The sequence below is a fragment of the Struthio camelus genome, chromosome 8 (assembly GCF_040807025.1).
Source record: "Struthio camelus isolate bStrCam1 chromosome 8, bStrCam1.hap1, whole genome shotgun sequence".
Classification (NCBI taxonomy): domain Eukaryota; kingdom Metazoa; phylum Chordata; class Aves; order Struthioniformes; family Struthionidae; genus Struthio; species Struthio camelus.
The window spans coordinates 5,378,051-5,400,583 of NC_090949.1; the positions used below are offsets into that span (position 1 = coordinate 5,378,051).

At 40.8% G+C, this 22,533-nt stretch overlaps 1 protein-coding gene across 2 annotated transcripts in view; it reads right to left on the reverse strand.

Moving 5' to 3' along the window:
- COP1 (COP1 E3 ubiquitin ligase) overlaps positions 1 to 22,533 on the reverse strand; it is a 134,662-nt gene that overhangs the window by 74,049 nt on the left and 38,080 nt on the right. For both annotated transcript variants that reach the window (XM_068951758.1, XM_068951759.1), the window contains exons 11-12: positions 19,837 to 19,972; positions 2,227 to 2,370 (exon numbers count right to left, since the gene is read on the reverse strand). In XM_068951758.1, the coding sequence (XP_068807859.1) occupies positions 2,227 to 2,370; positions 19,837 to 19,972 (280 nt within the window). The remainder of the gene's footprint in view (positions 1 to 2,226; positions 2,371 to 19,836; positions 19,973 to 22,533) is intronic.

The window sequence follows — 22,533 nt, forward strand, 5'->3', positions numbered from 1 at the left end:
TCTCTAATGAAATTACAGCCTTCACACATTCTCTTGTCCCTCAAGCTATGCCACTTTAGAATAACAATTTATTACACTGTGCTAGAGTGAGCTCAACAGTGAGCCACAGAACCAGGCACTGGCAGCACAGCTAATGGGTATAGTAAGAATACATTTGATTGACGGTCTAACTTCATTTGTCAAAATCAAACGCACCCACATACTGAAGGAATGTTGCTGTCATGTTGAAGTGCAATGGGAATTTTCTTTTTTTGTTTTTTGGAGGAACGAAAGAAACTAGGGCAAGGAAGTGAAAGGAGAAGACCTTGTCCATCTCCGCTGAAACGTGGTGTGCCAGAGGAAAATATGCTTAGTATCACACGCACAAATTATATATTTATGTACTCGTGAGTGTGTGCACACACTAAATTTATGAGAAGGAAAAACCTGAACACGAGTAGGGTGCTGTAGGGAGCCCAAAGCTCACAAGAGCAACATCACTAAAAGTGTTGATGCAACTCTCTCCTCACCAGAGGCTGTTCGAGAAAGCAGAACAAAAAGTTACCTAACGCCTGACAAGACCGTCAGGGTAGATTCCTATCACATTTGAAACAGGAAATTCAGTTTGGAAGTAGTCGCAGGCAGACAGAGAAATACCAAATATACATTACTTTCCCCTTCTAATTAAGGTAACGGGAATTAATCAACTGCTAGATTCTTCTCCTCTCATTCTGCTCTTCTCCTCAAAATAAAGTTGAAGTTGAGTATCACTAACTCTTACTATGAGTTAGTCAAAAATACTAACCCTTTTCAAAAGTCCTAGTATTTTATAAGTTTGGAAAGTAATGGATCCATTACTTTCCAGTCATGCCTATACAAGTTTACCTACTTCCATATAATCACACATTTATATTGGGGGAGGGGGGGTGGAGGGAGATAAGGGGGCAACACACCAAACCAATAACCTTTCAAACATGTACATTAAAAGATAAGCTCCAAAATCAGTACGGCTTATCAATACAAATTTCTCTCAGACTGTTTATATTCATTTCCTTATGAGTTGGAGTGGGAAGATATAGTTGAACAAGGCTGATATAAACACTGATCTTGTGCAAAGGGGACGCGGGAAGAGAAGGTAGAAAAATCTGTAATAGTGATTAGAAAAGAATCATTTCTAACAAAGTTGCATTTAAATATATATCTGTACATTTGCCTATCAATTGTTACAGGAGAGCGTTTATTACATTTGTATGCTGACTTGCCCACAATGTGAATGTTCACCTAAAAATGCGTAGATAAGAAAAAAAAAATCTTGAAAATCAGTCCCAGGGTAAAGCTGCATTTATATCATCTTCTTCCTAAAATAGTGTTAAGTAATTCCCAAGAATAATCAGCGTGAGTGATACAGGAGTGGCTGTTTTGTCTTAAGATATGTTAACAACAAAATTAACTACAAGTTTCACCACAAAGTAGATCTGCAGACATTTGTATTCTTCTTGTTGCACAACTTCCATTTCAGTAGAAACTGGATTGTTACAAAAGTTTTAGTTATACTTTTGTGTTTTTTGTTTCTGGATGTAGAATACTAAATGAAAATACGAGTTCAGCAGAGATGCTGAAGGTTTGTATTATAGTAGTGAATTGATTTGATTTGCTATATTATTTATTTTTGAACTTAAAAAATCCTAATTCAAAAATTCTGTTAATGGTAGCTGGATACTTCTAATTGAAGTTCTGAGAAGGAGATCAATAATTTTTGGTTTAAGTCATCTAAAATGATACTAGCATGAGAGCATTGGTAGCCTCTCAGCAGAGTGGAAAGGAACTGGTCAGCAAAGAGAACAACAAACAAATAAATTTGCTAGCTACTTTAAAGAACTGGGCACAAGGGTTATCTTCAGATAAGTTAAAGCATTACCTGTAGCATATCCGCTACTCCACTCTTACTCTCCTTTAAATTGGAGAGGTATCCAACCGCATTTGCGAGGAATGAGAGGGTAGTTTACCATATACCCGGTTCTCCTCATGACATGTATTATCTGCTTATTATCTTGGATGAGCCTGGCATAGACAGGTATCAGTGCCTGTGCCACCTGATCCCACCCAGAGTTCAAAGCAAGCTCTCTATCAATTCCTTCTGCTTTTCACCTTTCCTTCCCTGCAACACAAAGGTGGCAGAACAGCTACTGCACATACACAAACTAATAGAAAAGGCATTCCACGTTTCAACGCAAAGTTAATGCCTACCTGATTTTGGAATTACAGGTCATTTCATTCTCAGGGTAGTGAATATCCACCGCATCCTGAATGACTGTACCATACTCATAGACTTTAATCTTCTTTGTCACCCCAGCAATGGCAAAGTAGTCACAGTCTCGGTCGAACTCAATACTGAGGAACAAAAGCACAGGTTGAGAACCATGTAACAACACGTGTACTTACAAGCAGGGTATTTTACCACCTAACTGGTCTCAGTATTGTGGAGCTGATGATCACAATTCTTTTGAAGAATACACTTGGTAAACACCGCATTCAAGGCAACTTGGTGTGGTCTGGCACACGCTCGAACAGCATGAAGTTCTTGCTCTCAGGCACCGTTTCCTAATCCCTTCCTAACACAATTTACTTACTGAAACAGACTTTGCGGTAGCACAGTCTCCCTCCTGCAGATGGTGCCTTCGTTCAGACACTCCAAAGGTTCTTCTGTTCAAGTACACCGTCTATGTTATGAGGTACCCAAATGTCAAAGCTGACAGCTCACCCTGGAAGGTACTTAAAATTCGGCTGTGTGGTCTAGAAACAATATGCCACGGGATGACTGCCGATTGATTTTTTTCCAGTTGAACTGTTCTGTTCCTTAGAGTTCACCAAGCTGCTGTATGGAAGAGCTAAGTGTTAAATGCACAGCATATTAATGCTTGTGGAGAAAAAAACCCTAAATTCCCTGAGCAACACAGGGCTGAAGCGTGTATCATCAGTACTATAAAAACCTCACACAGTACAATTTCCACCTAAGGTTGCTCTTGGAAACAGAGACACTTGCTGTCTTGAACTGCAGGGCAAATTTGTAATAGATATCAATGAAGTTGGAAGTAAAAGCAGTCACTTTATAATAAAGTTAAGCCACAAACGAGAAAACCCTGAGGTTGTACATGAAAGACATGTGAGAGAAAGAAAGGCAGCAGGTTACAAAAAGCTAACGCCATCGGTACTTTCACAGCTTGGAAGGGCTTTAAAGAAATTTATTAGGCATCTAATGGAGAATTAAAACTGCTTTCCAGAAGTAGTTCCTTACTCAGAAACAGACTGCCTGCAGCCCATGTTTCTTCAGGGACAGCAGGAAGGATACGCAGCTGTACCTACCTCGTTGCAGTAATACGAGCCTCAGGGAGGCAAGACATGGCACAAAGGGGCTGGGGAGCATTTGCCCTAAAAGCCTCCAGGCTGCTATTACCAATAGCCAGCTCTCCCCAAGTCTCTCGACTAAACAGTCTTCTACTGCTCTCAGAGGTCTCTTTCAGGGCTCTTCTGCTCAGTAATTAACTTTGATGTCTACTGTCCCTCTCATAATTTTCCAAGAGACCATGGCATTTGTAAAACAGGCAGGAAGTTCTGAATCGCAGCAGGGAAAAACTGAGCTTACACTCAGATTTCACATTTACACAGCTTGAAAAAAAATGCTGAACAGAGGGACTTAAGGTACCTTTGCACACAATTAAAAAGGACTAAACCAGTTACGAGAAGGGGGAGGGCTCCTCAGGTTGCCCTCATAGTCATAACGCCTAGAGTTTTCTACCCCTCAGGGCAGTTGAGGAGTTGAAGGCATTGCAACGCTTTCAAGGGGAGACACATTTAAATGGCAACGGAGTTTTCAAATCCTTGCACAGAAGATACCATCAAGTTACTTTTAAATTATGAAGAGAATAGAGTGCTCATATGCAGTCCGAGGATATAAAATTCAGTGAAATAGCCTGCAGCTTGGTCATCCAACTCAGGCACCTAAAAATCTCCAAAGCAGTGGCAGGAAACAGCCCCAGTCACAATTGCTCGCTTGCCATCGGGGAAATGGACTAGTCCAGTCAAGTCTGCACTATCACAAGCCCATAAAAAAAGGGGAAGAAGGGAATGTGTTTGTGGCTGGGGAAATAATGTTAGCAGGCATGCATTTATTCATATGAAAGGGAAGTGGGAAAGGAAGCAGCTAGACTGCTTCTCTCCCCCTTCTAATCAGATCTATCCTAGTCAAATCAACTTTATTTATATAAAACTCCACAAAAGCACTGTTCAGGCCTGCCTTGTCTCGTCAGCCACTCTGTCCAATGAAAGAATTTTATAATCGACAGCCTACATAACAAAGCAACGGATTTCTTTGTATCACAATCTTAATTGAACTGCTGCCTCAGCTACTGTTTGCAGCCCTGCAGATTCTGGTACAGCACAGCTAGACTGATGGCAGTGATTCATCTACTTGGATTCAATTTATATCCTCAGCCTTCTGCTGCTGAAGGGAAAAAAGGAAACTCAAAAACAAAACCCTACTGTAATGTCTGGTAAAAAGCCAAGTTATTAGAACAGAATAGAATCCTCTTACCTGAGGTAGTTTTGCTTCTCTAACATTTATTTAAAAAAAAAATCTTGAAATAAAGACACACTGTAGGCATAACAAATGAGTATCTCAATATGTCTATAAAAGTTAACATATCATTAAAAGAACAATAAAAAGCATCAACTAATGAAAATTGATTATTAGACCTGTGACCTTCAAACAGCCTCGAAGACACTGCAGGGAGAAAACAGACACAGAAATAAAATGCCACCTGTACAGATGTTTGTCGGCTGCGAGAAAGGCAGGCAGATCTAAAACAGCAGATCTAACACATGCGGTTGTGCCTTGCCTCCATCATCTATGACAGTAACGTACAGTGAAATGTTTGCGTTTTCTCCCAGGCAGGTTTCGGTAAGCCCATTTAGTTATCCTCTGTACTGACACTTGGAATAGATCGCAACTCGGACTGACCAAACTGAACAAGGCAGCAGCTCCTTTCTGCTTTGAACAAACATGCTTGCTCTGAGAGAAAAACAATGCATAAGAAAAAACAATGCACAGCCAGCTCACTGCAGGGAAGGAAAGAAGCACAAGAAGCCACAGCTGAGAGCAGCAGCGTAGTACAGAGAGCAGAAGAGAAGAGCGCACAGGTCACAGCTAGAAGTTAATGATTAATATCTGCAGTGATGTTTATTTTTTGTGGGAAATTTACATAATTGTTTTCTTAACTCACCCTCCTTCCTGATGCTATACTTTCCCCATGCAAGAAATTCCATAGTTTGTCTTTTCTGATGAGTTTAAAAAACCAAACACTTAAAGAACACAACAAAACTCAGGATCAGTACTAGTGGATTTTTTATTATTATTATTATTATTTTTTTTTTTAAAGGGAGCACTGGAGGTAAGCCATACTTAAGACAGCTTGAACACCATAGATGTTCTCTTTTGGACTAGCTGTGACCCTTGCTCCTCAGAGATGGGCACACTAGGAATTATTGGTCTGCCTTCCTTTTTTTTCCCCCCTTACAGAAATAAATTAAAAAAAAAAGACCCTGGCTAACTAAAGACTATCTGAATTTTACCCATGGAATCTTTTGGTGACACCAAAAATCTTGAGTATTTAGAGAAGCTTTGTTTATACGCAACAGATTTTACTTAGAAAAATTAAACTAGAAAGGAGTCGATTGTCTTGCTCCAAGGCAAATAGAGAAGAGACTTCTCCAGTTCCCAAGCAACTGTTTTCTTTTGCCTGATCACTAAGAAGTTAGTGACCAGTGTCGTAGGGAAATACCATCGGAAGCTGCTAGAAAATAAGCAAGCCTAAATAAACAAGCTAACTAACTTAGGACCTTGGAGAGCGCTCACAGCTAACAAATGGAGTTATGAAATAAATTGCTTCTTAAACATGCCTAGAAGCTTGGCTTGAAGTTGAGGGCAGACCTGTAGAGAAGCAATAAAGAATGAGCGTTTGCCATTTTTACCGTTGTATAAAACTGTGGTACATTCGCATCCTGATGATGCATGCAGTTATGTTTTCCACGTCTCAAGAGGATGCACTGGTGCTAGAGAATGCATACAGAAGGGCAGCTAAAGTGATTAAACGGATAGAGCAGCTGCCTTATGAGGAACACTAGAAGAGACAAACTCTGAATTGGGAAAGAAGGTTGAGGGAACATAGGATCAGGGTTTATAGAACCATAATGTTTATGGATCAGGCGACAGTGGAACTGTTGTTCAGCATCTCTCTTCATACTGAAGTTAGGAAGCGCTCAGCAGAAGATTAATGCAGAACAGGTAAATTTTTCGTTTTGGGTATCCCATCATGCCCTCCGCCACTCCCTTCTGGGACACAGTGGTGGCCAAGTGAACTCGATGATAGCAAGCCATGAACCGGTCCGTGACAGATGCTCATTGAAAGAAACAGAGATATTCTCTCCAACATCCCTGATCGAATGATCGCGGATGCCAGGAGACAAGAGGGTCACACCACAGGTTGCGGCCAGGCTCACATGTGCTCTGTGAGCACCACCTTCTCCCGCCACTGGAGGGACAGCAGCAGGCTAGGGGCACCTTCAGCCTGACCCTGGGGATGTTTCAGACATTCAGTTTCTATGAGAGATGGGTATGTGCTATATCTTACTCCTTAAGAGTCACACAAAAGCAAGGGTAGCATTGAACTGCATTTGCCTTTAACTACATCACTAGTTACAGTCAAAGGTCTGTAGCACACCACTCTTCTCCCCTTTCCAAAATACACATGCACACACACACACGCTACAGTTGCTACTGTAGTTTCAAGTGCCTCAGCCCTCACTTGGTAACCAGATCTGTGGCTGTAGGAGCTGCTATTTCCACAAAGCAGATGACTGTCCCTCTCATGGAAGGACATTTGCACTGAATGTACCAAGGTGTTCAGGTTCTACTTCTGCCTAATATGGTGCTGTTTCCTTTTCTATTTCTATACCTCCAGCCCTACTCCCTATCTTGCTGTGGCCCCATACTCCTCAGCAATATGGGTATTTTTCTTGATTTTTTTTAGGATCGTTCGTTGGTGGGGGAAAAGGAGAAGCGACAGCAAAACAAAGCATTCGGTTACTTCCTAGCGGCTGTACTATTCCCTAGTTTACTACTTGTACGAGCTACTTTCAAGAGCTTATTTTTGCTCTTTGCTTATACTTCCTTAATAAAGTCTTTCTCACTTTATGCTTCCACTCGCTGGCCTCTGAAGTGCATCCTGTCAATCCTAACAATTCTAAATTCCATTTCTTATAGCCTGTTTGCCTACTGCCAACATCCATTTTGAGCTAGTCAAAAGATTAGAAATCTAGGTTACAATCCAACAGCATGACCAGCACTGCAGACTGTTCAGCACCTGAGACCAACACGAACAACAGAATTGGTAAAAATATCACATGCTTGAGAGACTGTTTTTACAGCAGACTTTTATTTTAAGGCAAAGCAATTAATGTCTAAGTGTGCACTAGCATACTAATTTGTAGATTTGGAAACAAAGCTATATTCAGGCAGAGAAAGCTGCCATTACAGTGCTCATATTTTGCACCCCACCTCAAAGCCTGAGTTTTGTCACATATAAAAAACAAAGGGTACTGAGACAAGGCATAAGAAGTTTCAGTATAAAAAACTGTTATACTAAAACTGAGTGGCTGAATACATGTTTAATTGTTTAAAAATTTTATTTCAAAGCAACATTCGCATTAATCACTCCTCACTTCACATATTCAAGAGCACCACCCTAAGTGGGGTCACTGTTGCTATCCTTAAGTCTTTAAGCTGTGCTACAGGAACAAATCCAGATCATTGTGGTTAAAGCATATTCACTATGTTCAATTCAAACAGCTGTGCCAGGGAAGATGTTTCCAAAAATCTAAACAAGTATACCATGGTCCCAGATCAGTTTCCGCCCAATACCTAAATCTTAGATACTACTGCTTGGCAAAAAAACCTTCAATTCTGTAGACTTACAAGAATACATGGATTAACTACAAAGGAGACTCCACTTAAAGCATTTTACCATCACAGAACACACACTTTCATCCCCAAGAAACGAATTAATTGGGTTAGACACAGTACCCAAATTAGCAGAAAGTTACCAGATTTGTCCTCTGGTCTAGCTAAAGATGTCCTGGCTACTGTAAGTATGGCCTCTTAATGGATCAGATTCAAGTCTAACAGAGGCCTGATGAAAAATTTGTTTCAGTGGATGAGTCTCACCGCAGGAGATTGCCTTTTGAAGCAAATGAACGTACAGACACCAGCTTTAACCTTTGCAAAGTGATTTGTTAGAGCTTTTTAGAATGCTCTGCGCTCCAAAGGCAAACTGGATGCATTTTCTCCAACTGATACAAATTGGGCCAGTGCATTCTGTAGGCTTCCCCAGATGATTTTTATTAGGGTATAGAAAGTAACAAAACATAGAAGCTATAGAAATCCTCCACTTCCAAACTAACAAACCCAAGCAGACAACCAGTAAACAAACAAGAAAAAAAATGTTTAAATAGGTCTAAAAACTATCTAGTATAAAACAAAGATGATCTTTCAAAACCGTCCATCACTTTTGGTGAAAGACATCTCCTGTGCCACAGGCTGAGACAGAAGTGTTTCTCTGGACCAAAGCAGCTGGGGGTTAGAATCACCAAATTTAACAGGTTTGGGCTTTCAAAGTTTCTAGTGCCTTGATTTGTCTCCGGATTCTGACAAGACAAGGAGCCCCAGATACGAGGTCTGTGGAAAGCTTGAGTCACAAGTTAAGTCGTCAGGGTAATCTCAGTTATATTAGCTGTATGTGGGAAGGGAAGGAGAATATACAGCCACGTCAATTGAACAGAAGCACTTCAGGCCGCAATGGCTTCTGCTGCTAGTAGCTTGAAGGAAGAAGTTTCACTTCCTACTACTTGAAAATAGATGTATAAAGAAATGAATGACTCAAACTTGAGGAAATCCTTCCCATTCTCTGAATGTATCAGCAATTCTATCAATTACTTCCCACCACCAGGCACTCCATCACTCAAATCAATGACTAAGTTCATACAATGCCTGAAGCTATTTGTTTTGTCTGTAGGAAAATTCTAAGGGATTTTAAACAGAAATCTTTAGACCTGGGGTCCCTTCTGATACTATGTATGCTCTACCTCAGCATCAAGGAGAAAAATGTTCAGCTTTCTTATAACCATTGTTCACAGATCTTGATTTTAACCAAGCTCCCTTCTAGCAAATCTCACTTTAAAAAGCAAATAATTTTGGATGGGAAAAACAAAGTATATCATTTTCCATGAAGAAATATTGTTAGAAGTTTCCCTATGCCCACAGTAAGATTCTCTGTCTATTGTGGTATCAAGAAAGAGGAGGCAGAAGTGCTTGGCAATTGCAAGACAGCAGGAGCACAACCTAGTGAAGTCTCATTCAATACAGAGGATAAAGTCTGTGAGCTGCACAGCTTCCTGGGCTGATACAGGAGGGTGGGGTTTTTTTGTTTTTTGTTTTTGTTTTTTTAAAAACTGTTCAACTGAATCAGAGGCAGCTTGCCACAACAGTTTACAAGGTAGATCTGGCTCTGAATCGAGGCAGTAGAAGGAGAAGGATATAGTAAGGCTTCAGTTTTACTTTTGCTGGACTTGCTGACATGCTGGAGCCAAGAGATAGTCTCTTCCCATTCATCTCCAGGAGAGAGCAAGGCACTAGCTCCCAGGAGACTCTACAAGGCACCCTAAGAGCAGTACCACCAGGGAAAACCAGTACTCCTGTTGCAATGGTATTGCTCTCCTTACCAGTGTAGGAGTATAAACAGGGACATTATTGATCAATAGTCTAGACTGCTGTTTTTTGTTATGGCACATCTTGATATCAAGAGCACACGGGACCCCAAGTCATTTTAGTTTGATGCTGTTTCTTGGACCCAGTAGGGATATTCCAGTGCTAGGTTCTGCAGCTGTTGTTGGAGAGCACCTCATATACCCTCCCCTGTCACTGCACCTCTTTCAAGCTTCAAGCATCACATAGGCAGAGGCTCCTCCTAAAGCAACCTTTACTTGTGGCATCGAAATTGGAAACTACAGAGTCAGCTCTTCATGTGTTGATTACCTTGTTGCTTCCCAGCTGACAGGAACAGTTGTGCAAAACAGGGAAGGACATTATCACTAGTCATCGAAGCCTGCAGTGCACCAATGGCAGTCCCCAGTTTCGGGCTGCCCGTTCACTTGGGAGGACATTGCTGCACTAATCTCGCTTTTAGCATCTTCCTCATAGCCACAATTGCCTAGAGTTTCACTTTATTCCGATTGAGGAAGTGAACAAAAGTATCAAGTTGACAAATTTATATCATTAGATCTAATTCTAGGCCCACCTCATGCTAATAAAAACATCCTTTTATGTGTAATGAAGTGCCATCAGTTCTAACAGACTACTTCGCAGTATTCCCAATCCATAAAGAGCTTGTTTAAAGATTACACTGGAATCAAGGAGGTTCCTAAATTTAGTTCCACCTTATAGCTCTAAAAATCAAAGCCAATAGAGCTACTTGTATGCTTTGTCAAATACAATAAAATTATTCCTTTCTTTAATCCAGTGAGAGAACATACTATGCTATGAGAGAATGTCACTGTCCTTCCTGCAATAGCCAGAGAACCAGGATCCCCTCTACTTTGGGGGGGGGGGGGGGGGGAACAGGGGGAAGTGACCCTGAACCTGATCTCCTCTAAATAAGAGCTGAGATCTCTCAGAAAGCCATAATGGACTTATACAGTCTTATAGACAATGCCATAACTATTCTCTAGCCATTCTGTTCTCCTAGGCAAGTTTTATGCATATATGTATTCAGTGGAACCTTGCTTAATTAGCACTAATGATGGGGAAGCCTACGGGGAACTACTGAATTTTGCAAGCAACTGAACATAAAGCGTATTGATAAAAAGCCACTTCACTGCTAGGCAATGCTCTTCTGCATGCCGAAGAGATGAAGACGACAATCCCAGGGCTTATACGCCAGATACACAAAAGTACAATGAGCCAAAGTCACAGCAAAAGGCTACCATGCAAGTTAATGAGGATTAAATTCAGTTTTTCCACACACACACAATTAAATAAACTAAAGCAGAGAAACGTTAACTAAAAATGCCAGCAGTTAAACTCAGAATATTTCTTATGATGCTATTTAAAATTCTAGCCAAATTATCAGTCTGCCTGCTGTAATATTTCGCACACTCCATGCATATTTGAAAAAGGGGATCTGCCCTATCTCCCAGCTGGGCTGGGACACAATGGGATCTGAACAGCTCTCACAATAATGTGAGCATTGCCTCAAAGTTGCAAGACATTACAGCAGAGGTTTTAAATCTCCAACTATAGCCACTTTTCTTTCTGCATTCAAGCTCAGGAAACTCTTCTTCGAAGGGAAGCTCACAGCCTCTTCCCAAGCTGCAGAGGGAACAGGTTTCAGGGAGGGAACCCCATTCCACACCAAAGCCTAATTCAGGACAGTTGCAAGGTTGTCTGCACAGCAGCATTATTTTATTAAAATTATGCTATCAAGCAGGATGGAACTCAGTCTCCTGGGATAGCCATTGAAGTGCCTTCTAAATTTAAAGTTAAAGCTTGGAAACAAGTTTCCAAGCTTTACACATTTACTACTACACCAAAGATTTTATTTCTTCAGCTTATTAACCTAGGCTTCTGAATTCATCTGACAGCACCATCAGCTGGCCTGCCAGACATCCTGTAGCAGAGCATCCGGAGGGACAGCTGGAGACAGTAACCTCTTTAGACGCCTCAGCTAAATTCAACAGGCATATGAATTAGGCTTGATATTTATGAAAGCTACTGCCCTATAAACCTCAGATGAGCGGTCTACAGGAGCCAAAGAATGGCTTGGAACAATTAATTTTGATAGTCCTGCTGCTTGGCAACAACTGAGCGAGGTTAAATGCCATTTGAAACATTTTTAATCCAACTGCCAAATCGGTTTCAGGAGATTGTTTTGATGACATTTTGCACCTTTAGTCAGTATTCTGTATACTATCCACATTTAACTACTTTTCTAAAAAGTTAAAGGTATGATGGATACAGTTTATTTCACACAGTTTCAGATAGAGAAAATTGATACAACTTCCACCTTCATTTTTATAAATGGATACACACACACACACACCTGATTCTTACACTCAAACAGCTAAATGCCTCTCCTTAAGTTATTCTACAAAACACCTAAGCAACATAAAAATCCAGAGCAACCTTGTCTTAGAGCCTGTATTTATTAATACAGACAATATTAATAATCTTTAGCTCAAACCTCTTTTCCACAGTGAGCTGCTTTCAAGGTTAACTGTTTCTGCCCATACAATGTATTTTCGTACACCTTAACACACCAGTTCAAAAATATTTTTTAAAACAACCCACAGTTTAACAAGTTAACTTCCCTAGTGAGCAAGGAAGAAACTAAACAAACACAGAAATCCGAAGAAATTAATTCTTTTCCGATTATCTTCTACTAGCAAAGCGAGGCATTTCCTACCAATATCGCTAGAGAATTAGCGAGAACGACGTAGCAAAGCAACAGAAGTGTGCTCCGTTAACAATGGGCGTAGTTCCTTCAGGCAGTTAAGGCACAAAATTTCACTGTGTCAGTCCTCAACGTCAGAAGAAAGTTGTAAAGTTATGGGGAGTGGAAGCTCTGGGAGGGAAATTACAGGAAGCCTCTCCTTGCCTTTTATCAGTGCTCTCCTCATGGCACTTCTGCACAGAAGCTGCTGTGAAGCTGCAGCCTTCATGGTTTGCCAGTCAAAGGGGAAGTCCAAACACAGCACTGGCGCCTGACGATGGCTGCCTAGTAGGGAAACACGAGGAGAACGGAAGAGCCGCAGCCTCAGGAGAGGTTTTTGTTCTGATGATCCAAGAGAGGTGGCTGCAACGATGCAATGCAACTTCTACGTGCTACCAGCCTTCCATCCTAAAAGCTAATCTCAGAGGGGGTATGTGACATTAGTACCCATTTTAAGTTTCTGCACTCTTACAAAACCACTCTTCAAAAAAGCCCAATCTCATTCTAATAAATGCAATACTATAAAGCTAACCCCCTTTAAGCAGAAGATCCCAAAGTACTAAGGAAGTGAATTTCACTTTGCATGATGTGTGGCAGAGCCACATGAGTAAACCGCTTCTCAAATCTAAGGCCAGAGGAAGACACTCGCAAAGAGTCGGGAACAGAACTTTCAGGTTTTAATAACTCAATCACGTGCCTTCGTCAAGAGTAAAGGCAGACGTGGGAAAGGCAAGAGGAAAATCAAGTTGAGAGTGATTTAATATCTTTTAAACTGCATTTAAATACAAATGGCTTTACATAATATTTAAGTGCTTGGTACAACACCTAAGAATATAGGTTAATTCAGGCTGGAAGAAACCTTGGGAGGTCTCTAACCCAGCCTCCAGCTCAAAGGAGGGTCAGGCCTTTGGTCAGACTCGGGGCTTTATCCAGTCAAATACTGAAAGCCCCAAGGACAGGATCTGCAAACCCTCTCCGAGCAACCTGCTCCAACTACTTGACTGCCCAGTGCCCAAGTGATCACCACTACACAACATTTTCTAAGAACACTTACATAAATCAACTGAAACAACTTCAAGTTATAAGAAAAGAATTATCAAGGAAGCAATCATCGCTTAGTACACTTGGTTTAAAAACTGGTTAAGTATGCTACAACATCTTACAGATTGTTTATTAGAAAAAGCAAGAACAAAATTTGATTCAAATTAAAAAAAATCTAATTATCTGCAGATGGAGACAGCTTTGAGGTGTTAAGAGCTTTAAGAGAAAAAGATCTTCCTACTAGCAGACGGTCTGAAATTACTAGGAAAAAAGGTCCCACTGGTGGCTATGCCACTTTCATTCATTAACTTGCCAATTTCAAATTACATAAATTTTATCCCTAAAAGGGAAAGCTCACATAGATTCAAGAATAACTTTCTGACTCACTTGGTAACACTCTGTGCAGCGTCAACAAGGTCATCATAAGATTTATTTTTCCAGTCAAGACTGGAGATACCAGCTGACACGTTCTTTTCAGGTTCACAGCCTCTTCCGTACTGAAGGTCTATCTGCAGGACTTTGAGGGTTACGTTACATGAGTTGAGACTACCCTACGTTCAGGGTTATATAACCCTTCTTCTGGCTACAAGTCATATTTAGCTTCTACTGAAGGGATCCAGACCACAGTTATGCATTAGGAAATCCATCAGTTCAGCACCCGAGAGAAAAAGAAAATAAAGTACTCAAGAGTAAGGTAACAAGACTATAGAAGAGGTGCAAACTCTAAACAGGTAGGCTATCACACTAAGTTTCCTTTTTAATTCTGAAGTTAAAGCCTCTTTATCCATGCATTTCTCTTTTCCTTCCAGTTGTAAGAACAGTCAAAACAAGACAGATCATTCCACAATTTTAAACTATCACTTTTAAATAGAAGTTCATTAAAAACTCAAAAGCCATCCCATTGATTTAATACAGAATATAAAAAAAATCCACCCCTCTTCATTTCTCATCTTCTCAAAAAGCAGCATCTACTGTACTCTGAAACATAATTCTGTGAAGGATAAATCCATTCACACATTTCTTCCATTTATCTTCACCGCAAAAACAGAAGCGCCGCTAGGTCACAAACTTAATAAAATGGCTCAGCTAATCCTAACCAGTCCAGTGCATTAAAAAAAGCTAGTGATGGCGGACACAGAACTGAAGAGTGCCTTATTAAGCAAGGATCTCAATTTACACGGAAAAGCACTTTTAGTCCAAAGTAAAAAGGGGAACAAAGAAATAGAGTGGGTTCAATGACTAGATGGAAAACATACTCTTAATGGATTTTTTCTTTTAATCTCACCTTTGAGAGGATTCACACAAAGGATTTTGGTTCATATTACTGAAGGGCTCAACACAAACAAAAACGTGATCTTGAAACAGTGACCTAACTGAATGCTAAGAAAATCGTCTTCATATTCTGTCCATTATGCCCATATTCTATCCAGCAATACAAAACAGCAGACCCCAAAAAAAGAACCATAGCTTGACCTCTGTCTCAAGATAGAGAGAATTAGTGCAGTAAACTTTCAGCAGAACAAGGACAACTCGGATGTCTTCTTTTGAAGAAATCACTAAGCTTCTAGGCAAATATAGCCTTAATTGTGCAAACCCCCTTTGGGCACCATTTTGAAACCTTTCAGAGATACAGAAAGCTAGCCCAGAAGAATTTGGGATTCAAGCAGATTACAAGAAAATGATCATTTGCCCAAAGATCCAGGGCTTTCTGGGACACAAATACCTGTATTTCTACCAGACTTGGGAACTGCTCAGTAGGGAGAACCAGCTTCCTGATAACCAGGTTTCAGACAGAGATCTTGCTGTAGTTTATTTCTCGACTTTTTCTGCTTTTTTTTTTTTTAATATGAAAGACTGCTACATTATTCTCTGAAGGCCTCTGACAGCGCTAAAGCAATTTTCTACATAAATCATTGCAATGCTAACGCTGCAGTTTACAGTCTCATCTTTAAAAGAAAGCCTTCTACTATTTACTGCCACAGTAAGTAGAGAGAAGAAAAGTTAAGCTCTGATGACTGTTCTATCTGGAGCCATAATACATGGAAAAATTATTCCTTAGTCCAATTCTAACAAATCTTAACATACTTGTGAAAGCTGGGTAAATAACTTTATATGCAAGGGAGATTTGCAAACAAAAAAAAAACATTTAGCATATTGAAGTACACGTCCATTCCTACTGCAAATGTGCTGAACATCTCCTTAACATTAAAGGGATGCTGAGTGACTGGCCACTTCAAAGCCCTGAATATCACAGAATGGTTTAGGTTCGAAGGGACCTCTGGAGATCATCTAGTCCAACCTCCCTGCTCAAGCAGGGTCCTCTACAGCATATTTCCCAGGGTCACATCCAGTCGGGTTTTGAATATCTCCAGCAAAGGAGACTCTACTACCTCTCTGGGCAACCTGGTCCAGGGCTCAGTCACCCTCACAGTGAAGAAGTTTTTCCTCATGTTCAGATGGAACTTCCTGCAGTTCAGTTTATGGCCATTGCCTCTTGTCCTGTCGCTGGGCACCACAGAAAAGAGCCTGGCCCCATCCTTTCGGCACCCCCCCTTCAGATACTTGTACATATTGATGAGATGGCCTCTCTTCATAGGAGAGATGTTCCAGTCCCCTCATCATCTCTGTGGCACTACTGGAGAGAGTCCAGCAGAGGGCTATGTCTCTCTCGTACTGGGGAGCCCAGAATTGGGCACAGGACTCCAGGTGAGGCCTCCCCAGGGCTGAGGAGAGGGGCAGGATCACCTCCCTCCACCTGCTGGCAACACTCTGCCTAATGCACCCCGAATACCATTGGCCTTCTTGGCCACAAGGGCACATTGCTGGCTCATGTTCAATGAAAACATATTCATGAGCATCCTTCTCAATCTCCTAACTACTTTTTTTTGGGGGGGTGGGGGGGGAGGGCGTGCACAAGGGTAGCAACTTCCACTTGTGAGCACTGTTTCTAAGTGAAGTAAGGAAGTTCTCCTTGGACTTGTGATCTTCAAAACGTGCACGCAGCAAGCCACTTAAGTAAGATATAGCTTAGGTACCAGCTGTATGTCGGCAGTCTCCTACCCCCTCGTACCTCCTGGATGCGGCCCTGCACTGCTGGCACCGCAAACGACGGCTGCCACCGTGTGGCTGCTGCCCAAAGAGCAGAGCCACTGCAGAGCCAGCAAGCAAGGAAAAGCAGGGCTCAAAGCTTGCCTTTTTCAGCAAAGCTGATTTCCAGGCTTGGGAAACCGGGCACTGTTGAGTTGAACATTGCTTTACATTTTCATTCCAAAAGAAAACAGCAGCTTTCTTAGTACTTCACCAGAATTTTGTGGGTTTTTTTAAACCAATAACACTAAGTATGTACGGATGTATGTTGTGTTACCTGTGACCTTTTACTCATCCCTGTAAAGTCTCATCATTCATAAATACGCTCGCGGCAAGGAGCTCAGGAGAATACTACTGCTGTTCAGTGTCAGGTTTTTTCCTATTTGTTTATGTATACCATCCTTAATTACTCTTTCCATTTTGTTATTATAAATCCTTCCCCCCCCCCCCCTACTCAAAGTATCTAGATTTTGCACATACTGTGAACATGTTTCCATCATCTTCCTTGTAACACATAACACCAACATATCTTAAAAGCCTCTTGTTTAGCCACTGGAGTTGTCAACATCCAGTGTGTGAGCTTCACCTGCAGTTAAAGCAATGTAAACCAAACACACACTCTTTGCATTCATTCAGCTCATAACATCGTTTCTTTACTTAATTTGTAAAGAGAGAATGGAAGTTTCAAAAAGAGAAAAATGGAAGTTTAATTTTCAGTCAGTTTCACTTTCATTCTGAAATGTGCTTAAAATATCCTTAAGATATAGGCTTTTTTTTAATTGACGAGGATTCGTTATTTGTTAATTTTATATTTGCTTTGGATTTAAATGTATTGTCTCAACAACAACCACTAAGCAGTAAGATTTGCTTTTTGTCATTACTTCCGTCAGCGTTTTCTGCAGCTTGCCCTGTGAACGTACTGAGTACTCGGGGCAGTCCACCAGAAAAACAGTAAGACTTTTCACTGCATTTCTCTCACCAAGAAAGCTTTTTAAAGCCTGTGATAATCAGCTCGGTTCATCTTTTAGGTAGACACCTGAAAGTTGTTCGTTTACTACCCCAGAACTGCCGGCACTGAAACACACTTCTCCCATTTATTAGATTCACAGAGTCTCTCTCTGAACTTGAGTTTAATTTGGCTAAAGAAGAATGGTGAACGCCGGAAGTGTGTTGGCAAACGTACATGTAAATTCTTGACTAACAGACTCAAACTTTAAAGGAATTGTCTGGATAGCCAAAAGCTAAACAGGAGCTACAACAGCAGCACATTTAGTGGCCCTACTTTACCAAAACTCTTAAAGACATGCTCAAGCATGAAGAGTCTTACTCAGCTCACATACTAAAAACCCAAAGATAAGTAAAAAGTATAGGCAGAGGAGAACGTTCAGTTGCACACCAAAATATTTTTTGCTTAAGTGCATTTAATATTAAACAACTACTGTTACTAGCACTGGCTTGGAGGAAGGTGCCCAAATACCTTCTTTTTAACAACAATAAAACACTTTTCAAATGTGTATTTCACCCAAGAATCTTATTCTAACGCCTTCAAAATGGGAGTGAGATTTACTGCCTTTCCAGCATTTTCTAACCAAATACCACAAAAGTGCTGCTCTTGCAGAACGTCAAGGAGAAAAGAAAGGGCAGAAGAGCAAAATCCAATCCATGCAGAACACAGTAGCTAAGGAAGTTTGTCTACATCACAGCGAGATTCCATCTGCATTTCACTGCAGCCAGTGTGAACCCAATCAGTGCAGGTTAAACATACGTCAGATCAGTGATTATTGTGTTCTGACCTCTGTGACTAATTCGGACATTATACATTCTGGCTACATATTGTAGTAGTTAAGGAATCAATGCTGCTTTAAAAAAAACACATGTATTTCATGCTACATATGCCCCAATTTCTTCACACAGTGCAAGTTTCTCAGGGGCTTTCAGCAGTATCCAAGCTGTTCTGTCACCATCTGAATAGCTTCTTCTTAGGGCATTAGATCAAGACTCAAAAAACCCAAGGTCAACTCATTATTTCACTGTATATGTATTTCTTTCAAGATCTCAGGTATTGCTACTTTGGATCTCGTGGTCCCTATATATAAAATGGGGATACTACTATTCTCTCTCTGAAGGTTACTGTGAGTATAACACATTTAAATTGTGAGGTGTGCCCACAAGAAGCTACTGCTTCCCATATATACCATGAGGAAAAGAGATTTCAATTAACATGTTGCATCATTTTTTCCACCACCACTGACAGTTCTGAACAAGCTACCTCAGACTAACTAAATCCTCCAGGGTACACTTCCACAGCTGTTGAAACCAGTTTAAGGTTAGGGCCACTGGATAGTTCCAGCCTCTCCCTATCCTATGTGTTCTCTTAGGCCTGATCCTTCAGGGAGCTGGTTCCCAGAGCTAAACTAGAAGAAACTGATTCAATTAAGAGACAGTCAATAGCATTTTACCAGCTTAAATGTCTACATTGGGGCACTGAAGGTTCCAACGAGCTTCAGCAGTGGTGCAAAGGACACAACCATGCCCCACGGCAGGGGGTGCAGCGTTTCTTTGCCAATAGTTATTCAGTTGGTGTTACCACCATCCCCCCCCCCCCCCCCCCCCATCCTGGGGGTGTTTAGCATTGTAAACAGAGCTTCCAACACTTAGCAAAGTTCAAGCAATTGCAGTTACAAACGACTCAGCTATTTATTCTCACCATAACGATTGGATCCACCAACATTTACACCAACACCACAGATGCTTAGGCAAAACTACCAATACCAATATCGTTTTTTAAAAAAATGCTAGAACGACATCACTTAAAACACAACTATACTAACACAAAGATGATGGAGCCTATTATAGGCTTCCTGTTTTTCATATAAAGGCTACTTGATATTCACTGGCATCTCAAAGGTTCTGTATTGAGTCCTGACCAATAGCACCTGGAAGAGAATTTCCTATAGTGGTAGCTAAGTGCTTTCACTGATCAGTGATAATCATACATTTGCAAAATTATTTTGGGGAAACCACTGCAAACTGTTACGTATGTACAGGCCATATCTTGTTCAGCATAAGCTATTAACTCAGCCTCAGCAGTTTATATGTCCTCATGAGATGCACTGTCAAACTCATTTCTTACCTGGACACTATGCTGGAACCATTGTAGAGGTCACTAGCGTAAGACAGCGTTGCCAGGGGTCGGACAGAGTTGTAGCGTGTGAACTTGGATAGACACTCCTGAAATTCATCCAGTTGGCTTGTGGTTCTGCTGTCATCTAGGGAGAGGCAACAGAATTGAGGAGGACAGAAAAAGATGGACTCAACAAAAGCAAGAATCATCAAGATGCAAGTGTTCACATGACACTACCTCTGCTTGGTATTTGGGGAGGATTGTTGCTCAAAAAACTTTATTCTTTCAGCTTTAGCGTTCACTGAATGCAGGAAATGTTTTCAGAGCATAAATTAAGTCTTTCCAATACAAGCTGGTAAAAGCTACTTCATTAAGGAGCTGCCTAGAGATCAAAAATATAGCTTTCCAGGTAGAGAAGCTCACTCATTTTATGCAAATTCAGAGCTCACAGGCCAGAAAGATTATTAACAGAAAACCTTTAAGCATATCAAAACGCATTTCAAGAATGTCTAATAATCTATGGAGGTGAAAATATATTCCTTTCCCTGTATCTGGGTTACAATATGCCTCCATTTGGTGTCAATTACATTCAAAATACTTCTAGAGAAAATATTTCTCTTCCTATTCCACAAGCAATAGAGCTAAGGGAGAGTTGTTTCAGGGCTGGAGAAGAGAGACAAGCATGACATGAGAAGATTCCCTGTGCTATAAGTTTTGTGAAAATTATGACCTTCTGCAGGCAAAGCGAAACTGAGCCAGCTTGAAAAATAATGATAAATAGTCTGTGGAAAATGGGACCATTTACCACAAAAGGTAGAACTAAATTGCAGCATAGAGAACTACAAATCATTCCCCATTCCTCACAAGTTTTGTCAGTATGAACAGAATTTTATTTAAATGATTTAATTTTAACATTTCCTAAATAAGAGGAAAAAACCCAAACTTACAGCAGCACTACATGGACAAGCCAGCCTTCCTAATACGATCATGTATCAACGGTCAAGCATTAGGTAGAGTCCTCAGGCATTGTAACAACCCCCAGGATTTGGGGGAATTCTCCTTCTTCTCATCTAACACTTGTACGTTTGCTTTGCCTTTTGCACCACTACAATGCAAAAGAGCTCACTGTTCACTCCATTAACTCTCAGATCTGACACACCGGAGCTCAGTTTACAAGTAGTCCAAGGTGCTGAGTCGCACTATCACCATCTTGCCTGCTCTTAAACCAGGCTTGCCAGTGTTGACTGAAGCAGCAGAGCAACTAGTGCACCCAACTCACTCGCACCGTCCAGATGACAAATAGTTAAGAGTTACTTATCAGTAAGTTAAGAAAGAGATAAAGCTCAACTTACTAGAAAGCTCTGGAAATACCAAGATGAAAAGAGAGCAAAAGGGGAAAGGTTAAGGTAGAACAGAACAGCATAGTGATTTTTTTTTTTTGGTGGGAAAACACAAAAAGAACAAACACTTTCTGTACCCCAGTAACTCCTTGCCCTCAGAAAGGAGCTTGATCTACAATTGTATGGCATTTTGAAGTGACCCTTATATGCTATTTAATGTTTGATTCTATAAAGGAAAGGTGAAGCCTAGTAATGAGGATGCTTAAGGGTACTAGCATATACATCACTTTTCAGATGGATTAAATGGCATGAAATGAACAAAGTATTGCTCTACATTAAAGTCATCAGCACCTGACCGCTGCAGAAACCAGCTTGAGAAGGAGACAGTAGATAAACAGCAGCAGTCACTATTTTTCAGAGACTGTTTCTGCCTCTGACACTTGAATAAGAGCAAATAGCTGCTACTCTTCCATTTCCCTTATTTAGAGATCAAGCATACCGCTTTCCTATAGTTTATTCTACATCCATGCCTGGAAAATGGAATGTTATTTCTCAAGGCATTTTTCCCTGTCAAAGTGCAAGGCCATTTCATAATTACGGTTATATTACTTCTCCGCTCCCTATTAGAACAGTCACAGGCATCTCTTGCCAAAAGCTTTATACCCACATGAAATCCTATTTAAAGTGTGTCAAAAAGCAGGAACAACTCTTAAAGAAAAACCTAATTAATTATCACAAGTTACTCCTTATTTAGGAGAAAAACTGCACTTGCAAATCCCCTACCCTTATTTATGTGTATAGAAGTTCAGTTTCATCAGGTTCATAAGAAAGAGGTCTTCCACAAGGGAAGGCTGGAGAGAGGCCAATTTGATATTCTTGGTTAATAAGAGTATTACTTTAGCATAAACACACTTTACGTATCACAGAGATAGCACTGTGTAAAAATGTCACCGTATGATCTGTGAAGCACTGTAGTCTGCAAAGCGCTTGCTAGCTCCTTACAGAAAAACAGCAGGTCGCATATAATCGACTTCTCCGATTTTCCAGCTACTAAGGCACCTTTCAACCTGTTGCATTCTTTGCTAAAATAATTTTGCAGTGCTTGATGCGACCTGGAGTCAGCTGTTGTGTTGAGGTAGATATGCCTATGCCTTCCACCTCAGTGTGCTCCCCCAAAAACACTTCATAGGCTTTTTTTGAACTTAAAGGCAAGTTTTACCTGGACTCCCAAATTATCAAGTCTAACTTTTTAAAATGGGTAAAACGCAAACAAACAAAGTCCATGGGCAGAAAAAAGGGGAGGAGGGGAAAGTTTCTCTCCCAGCTCTCCTATTAATCTGTGTCATGAGAGATTGGTCCTTGGCTT